The 20,202-nt window shown below is 36.0% G+C and overlaps 1 protein-coding gene across 1 annotated transcript; it reads left to right on the top strand.

The window, feature by feature from the left end:
* The first annotated feature begins 13,085 nt into the window (after window positions 1-13,085).
* On the top strand, window positions 13,086-14,164 carry LOC131652846 (chlorophyll a-b binding protein of LHCII type 1-like). The gene has a single exon (XM_058922825.1). It carries the CDS (start codon window positions 13,166-13,168, stop codon window positions 13,958-13,960), a length of 795 nt encoding a protein of 264 aa, XP_058778808.1. The 5' UTR covers window positions 13,086-13,165; the 3' UTR covers window positions 13,961-14,164.
* Window positions 14,165-20,202: the final 6,038 nt, after the last annotated feature.

The raw sequence follows: 20,202 nt of genomic DNA, 5'->3' as shown, positions 1-20,202 counted from the left end.
TGGTGAGAAGATATTTGATTGCGGCATGATCGGTATAACACACCACTTTAGAACCAATAAGGTAAGAACGAAACTTTTCCAATGCAAATACAATTGCGAGCAACTCTTTTTCAGTAGTGGCATAGTTAACCTGTGCCTCATTTAAAACTTTGCTCGCATAATGTATAGCATGGAAATTGTTGTTCTTCCTTTGGCCTAAGACCGCACCAACCGCATAGTCACTAGCATCGCACATGAGTTCAAACTCAAGCGACCAATTAGGAGCGAAAATTATGGGTGTGGTGGTCAATTTTTCTTTGAGTTCTAGGAAAGCTGTTAAACATGATTCATCAAAATTAAATTTCATACCTTTGTTGAGCAAATTACTCAAAGGCTTTGCTACTTTGGAGAAATCCTTGATGAATCTTCTATAGAACCCAGCATGTCCCAAAAAGCTCCTTATGCCTTTCACATTCACCGGAGGGGGAAGCTTTTCAATAACTTCAATTTTTGCCAGATCGACCTCAAGCCCTTTTGAAGAAACCTTGTGGCCAAGAACTATCCCATCCGTTACCATGAAAGTGCACTTCTCCCAGTTGAGAACCAAATTTGTTTCAATACACCGCTCCATCACCACATCAAGGTTTTTCAAGCACAAGTCAAAAGATGACCCATACACAGAAAAGTCATCCATGAATACCTCGATGCTTTTCTCGATCAAATCTGAGAAGATAGCTTGCATGCACCTTTGAAATGTTGCAGGAGCATTACATAGTCCAAATGGCATTCTTTGATAAGCAAAAACGCCAAAGGGACATGTAAAAGTAGTTTTCTCGTGGTCCGCCAGATTCACAGATATTTGATTGTATCCTGAATAACCATCCAAGAAACAATAAAAATTTCTTCCGGCTAACCTCTCTAACATTTGATCCATAAAAGGTAATGGAAAGTGGTATTTTCTTGTTGCTTGGTTCAACCTCCGATAATCAATACACATACGCCACCCGGTCACCATTCTCGAAGGAATCAACTCATTCTTTTCATTTCTCACAACCGTCAATCCACCCTTCTTAGGAACTACATGCACCGGACTTACCCATTCGCTATCGGAGATGGGATAAATCATCCCCGCCTCTAATAACTTCACAACCTCTTTTCTAACAACTTCTTTCATGGTTGGATTCAATCGCCTTTGAGGTTGTGCCACGGGCCGAAAATCATCTTCTAACATAATCTTATGCATACAATAGGCCGGACTAATACCCTTCAAGTCGGATAAAACCCATCCTATTGCTTCTTGATTCTTTATCAATACTTCCTTCAATCGATGCTCTTCATTGCTAGACAAACCACAATTAATGATAACCGGCCTAGTAGAATTGTCACTGAGAAACCCGTATTTCAAGTGAGACGGTAACACATTCAACTCCACCTTTTGCTCTTCAACTTTAGGCTCATCTATCAATTCTTCAATTTGAGTTTCAAATGGATTCATCTCATCACAAGCCTCTAGATTTCTCAAGCAATCTTCAATTTCTTTCTCTTGATCTTTGGTGAGCACTTCAAGAGCTTCCATTAAAGTTTTCTCAAGAGGATTCGACAAGTGCATTTGATTCTCCACTTTCATTATGGCTTTTTCTGTAGCATCGATTGTAAAGCAATCATCATCATCACTCGGATGCTTGATTGCTTCAAAGAGATCAAGACATAATTCTTCATCTTGGTACCTTAATTTCATTAAGCCATCATCAATGTCTATCATCATTCGGGCCATCTTCATAAAAGGCCTTCCTAAGATCAAAGGTATATCAGGATCTTCTTCCATGTCTATGACGACAAAATCAACAGGAAACCAAAATTTGTCAACCTTGACAAGCAAGTCTTCCGCAACTCCATGAGGATGAGTTGTGGACTTATCTGCTAATGATAGTGTCATTCTAGTCGGCTTCAAGTCATTAATTCCTAACCTTCTCACCATAGACAATGGGATCAAATTAATGCTAGAACCGGTATCCACCAACCCTTTGCCTATTTGAACATTTCCAATAGACACCGGCAAGGTTACCCGTCCGGGATCATTTGATTTAATCGGTGTAGTGCGTTGAATTAACGCATTACAACAAGAGCTCACCGTTACTACCTCCGGATCCAAGAATCTTCTCTTCTTAGTGATGATGTCTTTGATAAATTTAGAGTACATCGGCATTTGCTCTAATGCCTCGGAAAAAGGAACATTGATTTGCAACTTGCTAAAGATGTCCAAGAACCGAGCATAGTGCTTCGCATCCTCTTTCTTTGACGGACCGGGAGGGTAAGGTAGTTTCTTCACATGAATTGAGTTTTCTTTCATCTTCCCCTTCTCACTCACACTCAATTTTTTTTTTCTTTTTCTACTACTTTCTTAAGAGTTTCTTTTTCCACTAATTCTTTCTCTTTCTCATTTTCAACTAAATCACCCTCAACATTTTTTTTTACTTCAATCACCCTATCTTTTTTACTTTCAACAATTTCTTCCTCAACTATCTCTCCCACACCCATATCAATATTTCTACCGCTACGAGTTAGAATTGACTTACAATGCTCACGAGGATTTTCTTGTGTAGTAGCCGGAAAAGGACCTTTATTTTGATCGGCAAGTTGCTTTGACAATTGCCCAACTTGAGTTTCAAGGTTCTTTATGGCGGCATCCGTACTCTTTTGGCTCGCAATTTGCAATTGCATGAATTGGCTAAGAGTGTCCTCTATTGAAAGCTTTGTTTGTTGAGGTTGTTGAAGTTGTTGGTTGTAACCACCTTGATAAGGACTTGGACGATTTGATGGACCCGCATCCGGCCTTCATCCTTGATAACCTTGATTACCTCTTTGTTGGTAACCTTGGTTATTGTTGTAAAATTGTTGTTGTCTCCCACCATAGCCTTGATTAGGATTAGACACATAATTCGCCTCTTCGCCCGGTGGAGGACAAAAACCCGTTTGATGGTCACGCCTACATAATTCACAACACATCACCTGTTGATTTTTAGAAGGGATCCCACTTATCTCTTTGATTTGTTGAGGAAGTTTTGACATTTGTTGAGTGAGAAATTCTACTTGTTGTGTCAATAACTTGTTTTGAGCAAGTATTGCATCACTAGTATTCAATTCAAGAACTCCCGGCTTTCTTTGCAATGCACTACGGTTATGTTGCCCTTGATGGTCATTCAAATCCATTCTATCAATGATAGCAATCGCTTCTGCAGCAGTTTTTGACATCAACGAACCACCCGCGGTAGCATCTAAAAGAGTTTTTGGTTGAGGTTGGAGTCCATTTCTAAAGATATGGATTTGAGACAATTCATCAAACCCATGACCTTTGCATTTTCTAACCATGGACTTGAACCTTTCCCATGCTTCATTGAGAGATTCATTCGGAAGTTGAGAGAACACCGCTATAGAAGTTTTCGCTTCCATGAACCTATTGTGAGGAAAGAACCGATCCTGAAATTTCTCTTCTAACTCGTTCCAATTTGTCATGACATTATTTGGTTGATCAAGGTACCATTCCTTAGCTTTTCCAATTAAGGAATGAGGAAAGAGTCTCCTGAACACCTGGTCTTCTTCGGCTTCCGGAGCACCAATTGTTTCGGCGATCTCGTAGAACTTTGTTAGATGAGTAAACGGATCCTCGTGATCTGCCCCTGTGAACGGATTTTGGTATAATAATTGAAGTAACCCCGTTTTCATTTCGGAGTTTCTTCCATTGGCTTGATCACGAGCAAATTGTGCATTGAGACGAGGGCTATTAGCACAAGGCCCTCCGCTGGAACATTAGGATCCGCAGCCATTTCTTCCTCAACCAAGTTTTCAACCGGAGTTGAAGAAGAAGATTCTTCTTGTTGTTGTCTGCTTTCCCTAGCTAGTAGTCTCCTCCTACGAGTTTTGCTATTCTCTTTACGCGCAGTCCTTTCAATCTCAGGATCAAAAAGGAGTTGATCTGCAGGTACACGTCCTTGCATAAACTGTAATCTGAAAAACTAACCAAGCAAATTAACAAACACAAGGAAAATAAATTTAGAAACAAGAGATTAATTATAAGACTCAATACAAAACAAACTATTGCAATGCTTGCAATATCTAAACAATAATCCCCAGCAACGGCGCCATTTTGTTGAAAGAGTATTGTGGTGTACTTTTCGTTTATATCGTATCCACAGGGATTATTGCGATATCACCGCCGTTCTATAGCCTATTTTGTCTTGAGTTAATGTTACTTTAGTTTTGGGTTTGCAAAAGATCATTCAACAATATTAGTAGCAAAGAGTAAATTAATGAAAGTTCTAAGTTAAAGAAAATGTATCAAGATTCGATTTCATCGACCTAAATCTGTATGTCTTCCTACAAATATATGTATATGAACTTGTTAACGATCAATATAATTACGTATCGACGTCTATATCGTCCGTGTCCGCAACGATATAGTTAGATTTACCATATTGTTTGACCGACGATTTCTCCACCGTTTAAACAATACAAATAACGTTTTAAAACCGATACTAAGTAAACATCAAACTCTAAATCCATGTCTGCAACTTATAGTTTGATAGATGATAAAGTTAGGTCTAGATACAAACATTGATGTCTCAAACACTTATACCATAGAAAAGCTTTAATAAACAAACTAAACCATCTATATTGATCATCACTTGTTCATACACAATATGTTCACAAGACATACATACAAAAGGCTAGGAAGATTACATCTTATCTTGATACAAAAGAGAATTAGCTATCCATGAAAATGGTAGCTTGCTCAAGAAGGAAAGGATGAAGATCAACAAGCATCTACAGTAGAATATGCTCTTTTTGGTCTTAGGATTATATCACTCCTCCTAATAACACTTCTGGCCCTTAAACAACCAAACTGAATTACGCAGACCGCGCTTAGTGCGGTACAGCCGGCTAAGCGCGCTATCCCAAAATGGTTAAACCGCCCAACCGCGCTAAGCGGGCTCCATACCGGGCTTAGCGCGAAAGTTTCTGCCAGAACTTCCTTCTTTTCTTCAAAACCGCGCTTAGCGCGCCTATACCCCGCTTAGCGCGGTACCTTTTTCCAGCAATCCTTGGTTTTTGGTCTTGGAATATCTTCCATTCATTTTCCATGGCCCAAGCTTCCATTGATCTAGCAAAAACTATAAAATCCAACACAAATTGCAAAGATAAGCACTATTTGACAATAATATAAATATAAGAATATAAATATATAAAATGATAATAAAATACTATTATTAATCACAAAAAGACTTGAAAATTACCAAAAATTACCCAAGATATTAACACAATTTGGTAACTAACAGATAATATCGTCTGTAAAGTGACCCTCTCAACACCAGGACCATGTATGAAAGAAGTAGGTGCATCGTCATGAATCGGAGATCCATGACTATGGGAATACGATCCCTCAACATCACGAGATGATTCTTCAACTAGACATGAAGATTTAACTTTCTCTCTATGCATTGAAGCATGTTAAGATAACCAATCTATACCATGGTTGTTCATTAGTCATTTTTCTATATTACACAAGACAAAGCATATCAAAATCAAAATTAAGGGTGAAAATAGGTCAGGCCGGCCTACAGGGACCTATAGCCTAGCCTACTTAAGACTAGACCAGACCAAGCCTGTTTAATAAAGAGGCCAGACTTAGGCCTTTTGAAAACCTATTTTACTAAATAGGTTAGGCTTAGGCAATTAAAAAAACCTATGAAACCTTATAGAGCGGCCTATATTTTCATATATATATTAGAGATATGCTAAATAGGTTGGCCCATGTATGCATATGTATTTAAAAAAGAGGTCAAATATGTTAGTCTATGTATGTATATATATATTAGAACAAAAGCTAAATAGGTCGGCTTATATATGCATATATAGGCCAACCTATAAGACTTCTTAAGTAATATGGATTACTTGAAAACTTTAATGAGATACAAACGTTTAAATAGGCTTTCATGTCAGACCATACTTTTAAAAAGGCCAGGCCAAGTGAAAAAACCAAGTCTATGATAGACCATGGGCCATGCTTAGGCCTTTTAAATTTATCGTGGACCAGACTCAGACCTTCTAAAGCCTACTTAAACAGAATGACAAACATTATTTTCAATAATTAAAGAAATGATTTTTATTTTTACATACTGATTTGACCCTAACAATAGTTTGTATTTTAAAATTTAGATTCCATGCATCAGATCTCTTACCAACAACATAACCCTAACCTCCAAATGTCTCAAATTCAAACCAAATCTAACTAGGAGAAAAAAGATATTACATTTTTATTGGATGAAACATAATGTAGCTTAGTTAGAATATATATGAAGAAATTGCATGCTTCAAAATTAGGAAAAGGAATGTGAGTGTTAAGCATAGTAAAGAAAGCTTAGAGTAATCACTTTTATTGTATTAGCAACTGCCATAAGCATAGTTAGTTAAGTTAGTTATAGTAGTTAGTTGAGTTGTAACTAACTCAGCATTGCTATATATACTTGGCTCTATGCATTGTTGTAAGTTCAGTTGTGTAATAAAGTTTTTTTGCCTTTCTCTTTCTCTATTCAAGCTTCTCAGCTTGTCATTCATGGCTGCTAGGTAGTGAGTTCACATGGTATCATCGACCTGTGGCTACCCCATTATTGCGTTTTTCCGCTGCGATCTTATTCACAACTCAGTTCCTTTCTTCTTCCCGATCTTCTTTCCTCTTCTTCTTTTGCATCATGTCTTCTGATGGCTCTTCTTCCTCTCCGATCAACCATGGCAACAAAGGGTATCAAAATGACACTCTTAATCCTTACTTCATGCATCCCAACGAGAATCCGGCTCTCGTTCTTGTTTCTCCTCTTTTGAATGCCAGCAATTATCATTCTTGGTCTAGATCAATGACAATGGCATTGCGGTCCAAGAACAAACTTCACTTCATCAATGGTGCCTTACCTCGACCACCTGATGAAGATCGTGACTCTCTTGCTTGGGATCGTTGCAACACGATGATTATGTCTTGGCTGAACAATTCTGTGGAATCAGAAATTTCTCAAAGCGTGCTATGGATGGAGACAGCTTCAAGCATATGGAAAGAACTCAAAGATCGTTTTTATCATGGAGATGTTTTCAGAATCTCAGAGATTCAAGAAGAAATTTGCACCCTTCGGCAAGGTGATTCTTCTATATCTTCCTATTACACAAAATTGAAAATGTTGTGGCAAGAGCTAGATAATTTTCGCCCCATACCTGTTTGTGATTGTGCCTCTACATGCATAGCTATTGACAAGATGCGTAGCTACCATGATTCTAACCAAGTTATTAGATTCTTGAAAGGATTAAATGATACCTATTCTGCTGTTAGATCACAAATCATGTTAATGGATCCTCTTCCCAATATTTGCAAAGTTTACTCTTTACTCGTGCAACAAGAAAGACAGTTGATCGTTCCGATTGATGAATCAAAAGTCTTAGCTTTTCCTGCTACTCAATCTCAAGGCAGAGGTCATAATCATACTAGAGGTCGTGGTTTAAGAGGTGGTAGATTCTCTAATGGTCGTGGTAGAGGAATGAGGGTATGCACTCATTGTGGCATGACTAATCATACTATTGACACATGCTTCAAAAAGCATGGTTACCCTCCCCATTGGCAGCAACAAAACCATATCAACAATGTTTCAGTTGAACAAGAACCTGAAGATGAAGCTCCACATGATCTTCCTGACGACCAAGTTAATGACACAGCATCGGGCACTTATGGATTCACACCTGCTCAACACAAAGCTCTTTTGGCTTTGCTTCAGCAATCCTCCTCCTCTCACAGTGTGAATCATGTTGTTACTCAACCTAACTCTAGCTCAGGTATTATCTGTACTATTCCTTCTCAGGACTTGAATGAATCATTCATTCTAGATACAGGAGCTACTGATCATGTTTGCTTTTCCAAAAGACTTTTTTCTTGCATTACACGCATTCCTGAAATCACTGTAAAGTTGCCAAATGGAACTTTAGTGTCTACTCATTATGCTGGCACCATTCAATTTGATGATAATTTTGTGCTGACCAATGTCCTCTATATGCCACACTTTACTTTTAATCTCATTTCTGTACCTAAACTCACTTCACATTTAGATTGCCAACTGCTTTTTGACAATTCTACTTGTTTCATACAGAACACTTACTCCAAGAAGAGGATTGGTATAGCTGAATTGCGAGGAGGACTGTATATTCTCACTCAGCCACTTGCAGTCATTCCCAACTTTCCACATCACTCTCTAGCACTTAACTCTCTAGCACCTCCACATAACTTTGTAAACCTTAGCCCTACCAATGCATGTAATCTTTGGCATTTACGACTTGGACATATTTCCAATGCCAAGTTAATTGAAATAAAGAAATCTTTTCCTTTTATCAATGTTGATTCTTCTAATGTTCCTTGTGACATTTGCTTTTATGCCAAGCAGAAAAGATTACCTTTTCCTGATAGTACTCATGTGTCTAATGCAGTCTTTGATTTGGTCCATATGGACATTTGGGGACCAATCTCCATCCCTTCTATAAATGGCCACAAATATTTCCTTACTATTGTAGATGACAAGAGTCGTTTTACTTGGATCTTTCTTATGAAACACAAAACTGAAACCAGAAATTTGATCAAAAATTTTGTATCCATGGCCCTTACTCAGCATAACAAATCCATCAAATGCATAAGATCAGACAATGGCAGTGAGTTTCTCATGCATGATTACTACCAAACTCATGGCATTCTTCATCACACATCATGTGTTGGTACCCCTCAACAAAATGGCATAGTTGAGAGAAAGCATCAACACATACTTGCCATCACTAGAGCCCTTCTTTTCCAATCCCATCTTCCCAAAATATTTTGGTCTTATGCAGTCAGTCATGCCATTCATATTATCAACAGACTCCCCACACCTTTCTTACAAAACAAGTCACCTTTTGAAATCTTATATACCAGCCTGCCCAACATAAAATCCCTTAGAGTTTTTGGTTCCTTATGTTATGCTACTACTTTACCAGCCCATAGACATAAACTTGATTCTAGATCCAGAAAGTGTCTCTATTTAGGTGTCAAACTTGGAGTCAAAGGCCATATTCTTTTTGATCTAAAATCTAAAGAAATATTTCTGTCCAGAGATGTTATCTTTTTTGAACATTTATTTCCTTATCTACCACATCCTCCTACATCTTCTCCTCCATCTATTCAATCTTCACCTGAACATTTTGACTTTCCTTTCATTCATGAGTCTGCTCCTTCATCTAATATTTCTCCATCTCCCAATATTTCCACTAATGAGTCTTTTTCTAATAATTCTGCTCATCCATCCTCTTCTCCATCCCATAACACATCTCCTAATCTCCCTATACAAGCTTCTGATCCCATTATCCCTCTTAGGAAATCTACCAGACCTACCAAAGCTCCAACTTACCTTCAGGATTTTCACTGCAATCTGATTGAGAACACAGTCCAATTCAACAATTCAGCCAATGCTCAATCTTCTTCCCAAAGTAAGTATCCCCTTTCTGATTTTCTTTCTTATCATCATACATCTCCTGCTCACAATCAATATATTTTGCATCTTTCCTCCATTCCTGAGCCTCATACTTATGAGGAAGCTATAGGTAACCAGCATTGGAGTGATGCCATCCAATCTGAGTTACAATCTCTCACACAGACTAATACTTGGTCACTTGTTCCTCTACCTGAACATAAAAGAGCTATTGGATGTCGATGGGTTTTCAAACTCAAGCAACATGCTGATGGCTCTGTAGAAAGGTATAAAGCACGATTGGTTGCTAAGGGTTTCACCCAAACTGAAGGTTTGGACTACATGGACACATTCAGTCCTGTTGTTAAAATGACCACCATCAGAGTTTTTCTTGCCATAGCAGCTGTTCATCAATGGCCCTTGTTTCAACTTGATGTGAACACAGCATTCCTTCATGGTGATCTCAATGAAGAAGTATATATGCAGCCTCCCCCTGGTCTCACACTACCTCATCCTAATCTTGTTTGCAAGCTTCAAAAATCTCTCTATGGTTTGAAGCAAGCAAGTAGACAATGGAACACAAAACTGACTGAGACTCTCTTACACTCGGGTTACATCCAATCCAAGTCAGATTATTCCTTGTACAGCAAATCCAATGGTCCTCACTTCACTATCATTCTTGTCTATGTAGATGATTTGGTCTTAGGAGGGACTGATGTTGATGAGATCACTAACATTAAGACCCTTCTACATAACAAGTTCAGCATCAAGGATTTAGGTGCCCTCAAATACTTTCTTGGCTTTGAAGTAAGTAGATCCAAAGAAGGAATTTCTCTTTGTCAAAGAAAGTATACATTGGATTTGTTACAAGATGCAGGCCTGACTGGTGCCAAACCTTGTAATACCCCTATGCAGCCTCATCTCCAATTACATCAAGAATCTGGCAAGTCTCTTTCAGATCCTACTGCATATAGGAGACTGATTGGTAGACTGTTGTACCTCACTCACTCTAGACCTGAAATTTCCTACACAGTTAGTAAACTTAGCCAATTCCTGAGTAATCCTACTGATGCACACATGCTTGCTGGTATTCATGTTCTAAAGTATCTCAAAAGCAATCCTGGAAATGGTTTGTTTTTTAGCTCATCATCCACTCTCACACTCAAAGGATTTTCAGATTCGGATTGGGGAGCATGTCCAGATACAAGGAGATCAACAACTGGAATTTGCTTTTTTCTTGGAGATTCCTTGATTAGTTGGAAGAGTAAGAAGCAAACAGTTGTATCCAGGTCATCTTCCGAAGCAGAGTATCGAGCATTGGCACAAGCTACTTGTGAAGGTCAATGGATTTTGTACTTGCTGCAAGATTTCAACATTAAACATTCTGGTCCATTTCTGATCTATTGTGACAATAAGTCTGCCCTTCACATAGCTGCTAATCCTGTGTTTCATGAGAGGACAAAGCACATAGAGATTGATTGTCATGTTGTGCGGGATAAAGTACAGGCAGGAATCCTACACTTGCTCCCTATTGCTTCAAAAGATCAAGTAGCAGATATTTTAACAAAATCTCTGCATGTTGGACCTTTTAATACCTTACAGAGCAAGCTTGGAATGCTGAACATCTATTCCAGCTTGAGGGGGGATGTTAAGCATAGTAAAGAAAGCTTAGAGTAATCACTTTTATTGTATTAGCAACTGCCATAAGCATAGTTAGTTAAGTTAGTTATAGTAGTTAGTTGAGTTGTAACTAACTCAGCATTGCTATATATACTTGGCTCTATGCATTGTTGTAAGTTCAGTTGTGTAATAAAGTTTTTTTGCCTTTCTCTTTCTCTATTCAAGCTTCTCAGCTTGTCATTCATGGCTGCTAGGTAGTGAGTTCACAGTGAGGATGAGAGATAATCTACCAAATAGTCTTCAAATGTGAGAGATGTTGGTTCCTAGTTTAAATGAGAAGGAGTAGAAATTGATTAAGAAGTTTAATTTGAATGAAAAAGAGTAGAAATTAGAGATGATTAAAAAAATGTTGAATCCAAATTTTTGAGAGGGTAAGTTGGCGTTCTTTAGAGTTGATTTCAAATATAAGAGAATGAGGAGGAAAAGAGTGGCGTGTCATTTAAAAGAGTGATTGTATTCCAATGTCCCAAAGATGTAATCAAATATTGAAATCTGAACATATATTTCTTTGCAATGCTTATGTGATGAACTTGATTGTTGAGGGAGTTGATATTAACATGATTCATCTAAGAAAAAGAATTCGAATTAAATTTCTAAAGACCCCAATTCGATAGAAGTTCAACTCCATAGAAAAAACAGTTTGTTATCTTAACTCTTGGTATGAGAAATTAGTCTCGCGTATTGTGTCCAAAACATTTCAAGTTATGTGATTTACTTTGTAGTGTTCATTGGAAAGCCAGATACATTTGTTATAGTGAATAAGCAGAAAAATAGTGGATGTATCAATATATAGATGATCGTTAATTTAAATATTTGTAATTAAATTAAAGTCTGATGAATAATTAACTATAAATACTCATATACATGAGTTTTAGGGTGGCAAAACTGAACATCGGACATGCCCGTTTTGCCCCGTTTTATCCGGTTTTGCCTGCATGCACTTTTTCGCGGGATCAGACAAGATTTTAGACATGCTTCTTTTAATATGTCTGTTCCGTCCCGCCCCGTTTTTTGTAGGCTTTTGCGTGCATGAGTTTTTTCATACAATATATTTTATTATTTTTAGACTTAAAAGATCCATTGCATGCCGGCTTTATTCGCTCCGCCCTCACTTTTTTGCATGGCGGGACAAGATTTTAGACCCGCACTCTCAAATATGCCCGTTCCGCCTCGCCCTATTTTTTGCGGACTTTTGCGGAACGGCCCTAAACGAAACGGGCATTCCGTTTGTCACCCTAGTTTTATTTAACAAAACATCAATAAAAAAAGTGAGTTTATTTTAACTAATTTTTATATTTTTATATTTTTTTAATTTTTTTTACAAGAAATATTTCACAAAACAGTGAAGCAAAATCATAGAGATATCCTTTTCACATGACAAGTACTACAGCAACTATATTTGTGCTCATGACAAAAGAGAGAGTAAGGTTGGGATGGTTCCTTGTATGTCTATTATGCACTGCCTCTAAAATTAATCTGTAGAATATGGTAAAATGACTTAAAATAATTAGGATAAAGATGTGTTATCCATTGAACAATAATCGAAATATGGTTTGTCCAATTGTTGAAACACACCACAAATTAACTTGAAATGGGACCAGTGTGCACTGTGGCCCCTCTTCTTTGATACATGAATTTAAACATTATTGATTTTCCTATCCAGAAATCATAATTGGGAAACTCTTATTGGATGGAACAAGTATTTTTATGATATTTCTTATTGGATGGAACAAGTATTTTTATGATATTTTATATGTTTGAAAAAAAAAAAATAGCTTGTAAAGAATGTGTGGTTGAAGAAACAAATGAAATGCCACAAGCCAATAGAAACTTAGACATAGATTTCATAAGATATGTACCATTCATTTTTATCATCGAAGCAACATATAAATAACACTCATAACTCATCATATTCAATAAAACCATCCTCAACATTGCCAATACAAATACTCATTTGTTAACTAAGTAAGCACTAAAATACTAGAATGGCCGCTTCAACAATGTCTTTATCTTCTTCATCATTGGTTGGAAAGGCAATCAAGCTTTCCCCGTCCGGTCAGGACTTTGGGGTGGGAAGAGTTACAATGAGAAAAACAGCCACAAAGAAGGTTTCTTCTGGTAGCCCATGGTATGGACCAGACCGTGCCAAATACTTGGGTCCATTCTCCGGTGAAGCACCATCCTACCTCACTGGTGAGTTTCCCGGAGATTACGGTTGGGACACTGCTGGACTTTCAGCTGATCCTGAGACCTTTTCTAAAAACCGTGAACTAGAGGTCATCCACAGCAGGTGGGCTATGTTGGGAGCCTTAGGATGTGTCTTCCCCGAGCTCTTGGCTCGCAACGGTGTCAAATTCGGCGAGGCCGTGTGGTTCAAGGCTGGATCACAAATCTTCAGTGAGGGTGGACTTGACTACTTGGGTAACCCAAGTCTTGTCCATGCACAGAGCATTCTGGCCATATGGGCAACTCAAGTAATCTTAATGGGAGCTGTTGAAGGTTACCGCATTGCTGGTGGACCTCTTGGTGAGGTGGTTGACCCATTGTACCCAGGTGGCAGCTTTGATCCATTAGGTCTTGCCGAAGATCCAGAAGCATTTGCAGAGTTGAAGGTGAAAGAACTGAAGAATGGTAGGTTAGCCATGTTCTCAATGTTTGGATTCTTTGTTCAAGCAATTGTAACAGGAAAAGGACCTATAGAAAATCTTGCTGACCACCTTGCTGATCCAGTTAACAACAATGCATGGGCATATGCCACAAACTTTGCTCCTGGAAAGTGAGAAAAAACAATGAGAAGTGACTAACTTGATTATCACAATGTTTATTTCTGATTCTAATATACTGTGTGTAAAAATATATGGTGCATTAAAGAGGCTGAAATGAATGTGGATGATGATAAGGAAATGTTAATTGAAACGACAAAGCACTATGTAATTGATTCTTACAAAATATCATAGCAAGTCACTTGGGGATGCATTTTTCCATTTCATATTTGTCTGCATTGCATATTCTAGATTTTGTTAATTATTTGTATTAAACATGGACTTAGAGGCAACTATTTGAAATTTACGAATTGCAAATTTCCAACATAAAGTTTAGAGCTTCGTACCAGTGGCGTTTGCGGAGTGAACTAGCCCAAACTTGTAAATCATTTGTGCAGCATTTATTACATTAGAAATTTGTATGTACAAGAACAACTGAAGTAGATGCAAATTTATGAGTTTCAAAACCAGTTTCAGCTGAAGTGAAAATTAGAGAAAAGTGAATAAAGGGACCATTATACGTACAAGTAATAGAGGTGTTATGAAGCAATGACTCTCTGACACGGACAACTGCGACACGACAGGACACAGACACTCCGACATCGATAATGTCAAAAACATAGGACACCGACACTGTCAAATATAAGATAATATTGGAGTTTCATTTATTCATATTTTATTAAAATAAATAAAAATATTCTAATCAAAATTAATGTCTTTAATTTTTCACTTATAAGATTGCTTTACTATATGTTTAACCTTTTTAGATGGGTGAGATTTGTGGAAGAAATATGTAAATGTGTGTTGAAGTAAATGAAAAAACAATTTTTTCCTTAAAACACTTGTCTAAGTTGTCCGACATTATGGTATGAGTGCCATATGAGTGTAGGACTGATTAAATGAGCGTCGAAGCAAAGAAAAACACCACGTTTTAAGGGATACTTGTCTGACTTTTTCGACACTTGTTTGACTTTTCCGACACGTGTCGTACGGATGTCATACAAATGTCGGACACTGCGACACGCCTAATCCTAGAGGGATGCCCGTGCTTCATACTTACCATATGAAAGACGAGTTGAATTTTTAAAAAAATGACAGAAAGATTATAAACTAAAACTTGAAAAACAAATCAATAAAGGTGTTAAGATAAAAAAGGCTCAGCCAGTCGGCCTCTTATTTCATAGCAGTAATGACTAGTTAAGTTGACATACATATACAAGCATACATTTTACAAAAGTTAAAATGTATTCTAATAAATTAACTTTCCAATTAGTGTGGTGCACCATCAAATTAAAGAAACGTTTTTCTTGTTAAAAAAATGAAACCATGTGCAACTCTAAAGATAGCGATAACATGCATAGATATGAATCTACATAGAACTGCAAAAAGTATGAATCTACATGTTCTATGTTTCAATTCAAATAACACGCAGAAGTGCAAAAACCGATGGCTAAAACTCCACAACCTAACACATATGTAATTAGGGATGCTAGAGCTTTCTAGCTGTTTCTCCCATTTTCTCGGCATCTCTGATTCTTATTGTTGCTTGGGATTTTCATACTTTAAGTGATGAAGAAAGAGGCATTGGAATCTTTGTAGCCTAATAGAGCCATTCAACATAATTTGTTTTTGAAGATGCTTCTTCACAATGACTTATCAAGCTTTTTATTATTATGGAGGGTTAACTGTGGGACACAGAGCTCTTAGAGCCGCTTCCAATAAAGTGGCTAAGCATTAGAAAGTATGTTCCGACAACTAACATGTTTTTATACCTTTTGTCTTTGACACGTTTGGTTTTTTAGCACCAGAAACAGTTGATCTTTTTTTCAGATAAAAATTTATGCATAACAATGTTGTGTCACCTAGAATAATGAATGTAATTTTTAAAGGAATTAATTTTGTCATCTAAAAAGGGATAGTAGCAGGGCCGGCCCTGGGCCAAGGCAAGCAGGCCCACAGCCCGGGGCCTAAAAAAATGGAAGCCTCAAAAAGAGGTGTAGTTAACAAATTATATTACTAAAATAATATATTATGTATATGTTTAGTCAAATTATACCACAACATGTTTGTTATAGCCCAGCGGCTCATATCTTGCTTTAGAAGCATTCTTATCTTGGTTCCTAACAATGTCTTCAAAATTTTAATTAATTAAATTTTTTACATTGAACACTAAATGCTTTCATAACTCTCTTTATCTATAACTGATTATGATTCATTTAAAAAGAATATGTAAAGTTAACTCCCTCATTTAGAAAGAATATATAAAGTCATCATTTTAAAAAGATAAACTATAGTTAATTATACAACCTAATTACATAGGTTTGCAAAATGAATTTCTAATATAATTTTTGGTGACAATTAATATTTTTTAAATTTTAATTATAAAATAATTTGTATATAACCAATTAAAATTTATAATAAAATTTAATGCTGTAACTTTTATAATTTTATTTTAATTTATTTTAGTTAAATATTTAAAAGTCTATCATACAATTAACTCATTCTTATCAAATTTTTATGATGAAATCGAATTCATTATCACTCGTGCTATGATTTATTATGTTTTAGATCATAAAAATAAACTTTTTATCACTCAGGTAAATCTGCATATTAGAGACAATACATGATTTACGCCTACTTCTACGTTTGTTTTTCATTTTTGAGGCAAGTAAAACGTTAAACCTGCATATCAGGGACAATACATGATTTATGCCTACTTCTACGTTTGTTTTTCATTTTTTAGGGTTTGTTTTTTTTTAGGGTCCATTTATTTGTTTGCTACAGACTTCTAAAAAGTTGGAAACCGGCCCTGGGTAACAGCTAGTGCAACTTATTGTGTGTTATTTCTGTATAATCTTTTTAACTAATTAATGATTCTATCTATGCTCATTACAGACATAATTTTAGGTAGTTCTAGGGATGTCAACTTGCCTCCATTAGCGGGGATTTCCGTGGGGATTCTCCGTTTGGGGCCCCAAAGACGGGGAATTTTCCCCCCGCGGGGACGGGGATGGGGAACAAAGTCTCCCCGAAGGGCTTCGGGGACGGGGGTGGCGTAAATATCCTCCGCCCCGCATAAAATAGCCAAATGTCCTTAATTTATTATATATATATATATATATATATATATATATATATATATATATATAACTTTAAATTATTATTTAAATTATTATGTAAGTCTATTTGTCATTTCATATAATTAATCTTATATACAAATTTAAAATATATATGCAGTGTTAGTAAAAGAGTGAAAGCTAAATGATTATTTCGAGTTTATTTTAAGTTTGAAATTTTGGTGGTCATGACACTCAATATTATAGATTAAATATTGTTAAAAGAATATATTTATCGTAAAAGAATAATTTATAAATTTCTCGTGGTTACTTTTTGAAGCTTTTACTGTTAATTTGGTTTAAAAATTAATAATCATGTCTATGGATCTCCGCGTGGGGATCCGTGGAGACCCGCGGGGATCCGCGGGGACGGGGATGGGGGACAAAATCCCCCGTAGTGGGGACCCGAAGCGGGGATGGGGAATAGATTCGATGGCGGGGATTATGACGGGAATGTATCCCCCGCCCCCGCCCCGCCCCGCCCCATTGAATCCCTAGGTAGTTCTGACTTTCAAAAAGAAACATTTTTTTTAGGAGTAAAAAATTATGAGTGATTTTGGATTATTAAACGGTAACCTATTTATTATCATTATGCATGTTTAAACTTGAGCCACAATTACTTAATACAATATTAAAATGCAAGTGCATTAAACTTGATAAAGATAAATGCATCTATTACATATAGACGATAACTTAGTAAACAATTTCTTAGTTCTAATTATTTTTCAAAGGCAAAATCACAACAAACACAATTACTTAATACAATATTAAAATGCAAGTGCATTAAACTTGATAAAGATAAATGCATCTATTACATATAGACGATAACTTAGTAAACAATTTCTTAGTTCTAATTATTTTTCAAAGGCAAAATCACAACAAACAAAATAAGAAAGTTGCAATCTCAAAAGCACAAAAGTCAGCAACCAACCAATCAGTTGGATTCAAGAACAAATCAAGTTCAGCTACACAACTTAAGAACAAATCAATAACAGAGTAAAAACAACAACAGTAGTTTTGGAATTAGGTTCCAAATATTATTTGTTTCTGAGATTATTTATTAAACAAACACATAGGTTATGTTTGTTTCAATTTTAAAAAAATAAATTTTTTCTTTATATTTTTTAAAATAGATTTTTCAAAACTATTTTTCTTAATATTACAAGTTTTTTATATTAATTTTTTCTAAAATAAAACACTAATTTTGACATCCTATAACATAAACATACATTATTGAATACTAAAATATAATCAAAATTGCAATCTTTTCAAAAAGTTGTATTTCAAAAATGATTTTTAGGAAAATATATTTGAAATAGCTTTAAAATTGAGTGATTTTTTAAAATTTTGATGTCCAATTTTTTCCATAAATATATGAAATACCTAAAATCATATTTGAAGAATAACTATTCAAACCAAATTTTTATTTGAAACTTTTGTAAAAAGTTTTTTTTAAAAAAATTTTAACAAAATTATGTAACACTATAAAAATCATTTTTAAAAAAAAAAGTAAAACAAACGGGCCCACAATCGTACTAATTCATTCCAGAAATTAAGAGAGTATGAATGTTTCACCTCTCAACATATTATATTATAGTCACAAACAGTATCAATATATGGTAATATCATAATCACAGTCTTACCGTATGAATGAGGCATCATTCATTAACTCCTTGACCTTAATTGATTAAAGCTAATCGATCCTCTTCTCAAATGAGTCCTTTGACCTTCTTTAATCTTCTAGAGAACACCAATAATAAGCTTCTACATATCCAGTTTTACACTTTGCGACATAACTTCACAAACCAAACTCAAATCTCTAAATTTTTCTATCAACTCCAACTCTTTAACCATCAATGTCGACATATGCAACGTCTTTTAACTCAACGCATCAGCTACGATATTGGTTTTACTAGGATGGTAATTCAAACCAAAATCATAATCCTTCAACAATTTAAGTCATCTCCTCTGTCTCACATTTAACTCATTATTATTGAATTGGTACTTCAAGCTCTTATGATCACTGAACACTTTAAACCTAAAGCCAAACAAATAATGCCTCCAAATCTTAAGCGCGAACACAACGACAGTCAACTCTAAGACATGTGTAGGATAATTCTTCTCATGATCTTTAAGTTTCCTTAAACCATAAGCCGCAACTTGCCCATTCTCCATCAACACACATTATAAACTCATCTTATAAGCATCGCAATACACTACAAAAGATTCAGATGGACTCGGCAAAATCAACACTAGAGCTAAAGTCAATCTCCTCTTAAGCTTTTGGAAATTCTCTTCACACTTCACATCCCAAACATAAGTCTGGCCCTTCCTAGTTAGTTGAGTTAAAGACAAAGGCAACTTGGAAAAACCCTCAATGAATATACGATAATAACCAACTAACCCAAGAAAACTTTGGATCTCACTGTCAGATGATAACACGAAAATACATCGCATATTCGGCTCGATTAGCATAAGTTATGTTACCGTGTTCAGTTGATTATGTTGCATTATATTGGTATTTTAAGTATGTTTTCATGTATTTATATTCCACAAGGCTTGCATGAGAAAATAGGAAGAAATGACAAAGAAACGGATGGAAAATCACATTGTAGTAGAAGTAGCAGAAAACTTCATGACAGAAGACTGTGACGCTCGTCACAGCCTTCATGTCGGTCGCCACAGAGTAAAAGAAGGTTTGCCCCTCGATATGATGTTATGACCGCCACAACTCATTTATAAGTTACTTAATTAGGTGGTTTTTCCCACGTCAGAAGAATCACTTCGTATATTAAGTTTATGACTGGTTTTGGATTATTAAACGGTAACCTATTTATTATCATTATGCATGTTTAAACTTGAGCCACAATTACTTAATACAATATTAAAATGCAAGTGCATTAAACTTGATAAAGATAAATGCATCTATTACATATAGACGATAACTTAGTAAACAATTTCTTAGTCCTAATTATTTTTCAAAGCCAAAATCACAACAAACAAAATAAGAAAGTTGCAATCCCAAAAGCACAAAAGTCTGCAACCAACCAGTCAGTTGGATTCAAGAACAAATCAAGTTCAGCTACACAACTTAAGAACAAATCAATAACAGAGTAAATACAACAACAGTAGTTTTGGAATTAG

The sequence above is a fragment of the Vicia villosa genome, linkage group LG2 (genome assembly GCF_029867415.1).
Source record: "Vicia villosa cultivar HV-30 ecotype Madison, WI linkage group LG2, Vvil1.0, whole genome shotgun sequence".
In the NCBI taxonomy this organism is placed as follows: Eukaryota; Viridiplantae; Streptophyta; class Magnoliopsida; order Fabales; family Fabaceae; genus Vicia; species Vicia villosa.
This window is presented reverse-complemented; position numbering and strand designations above follow the sequence as displayed.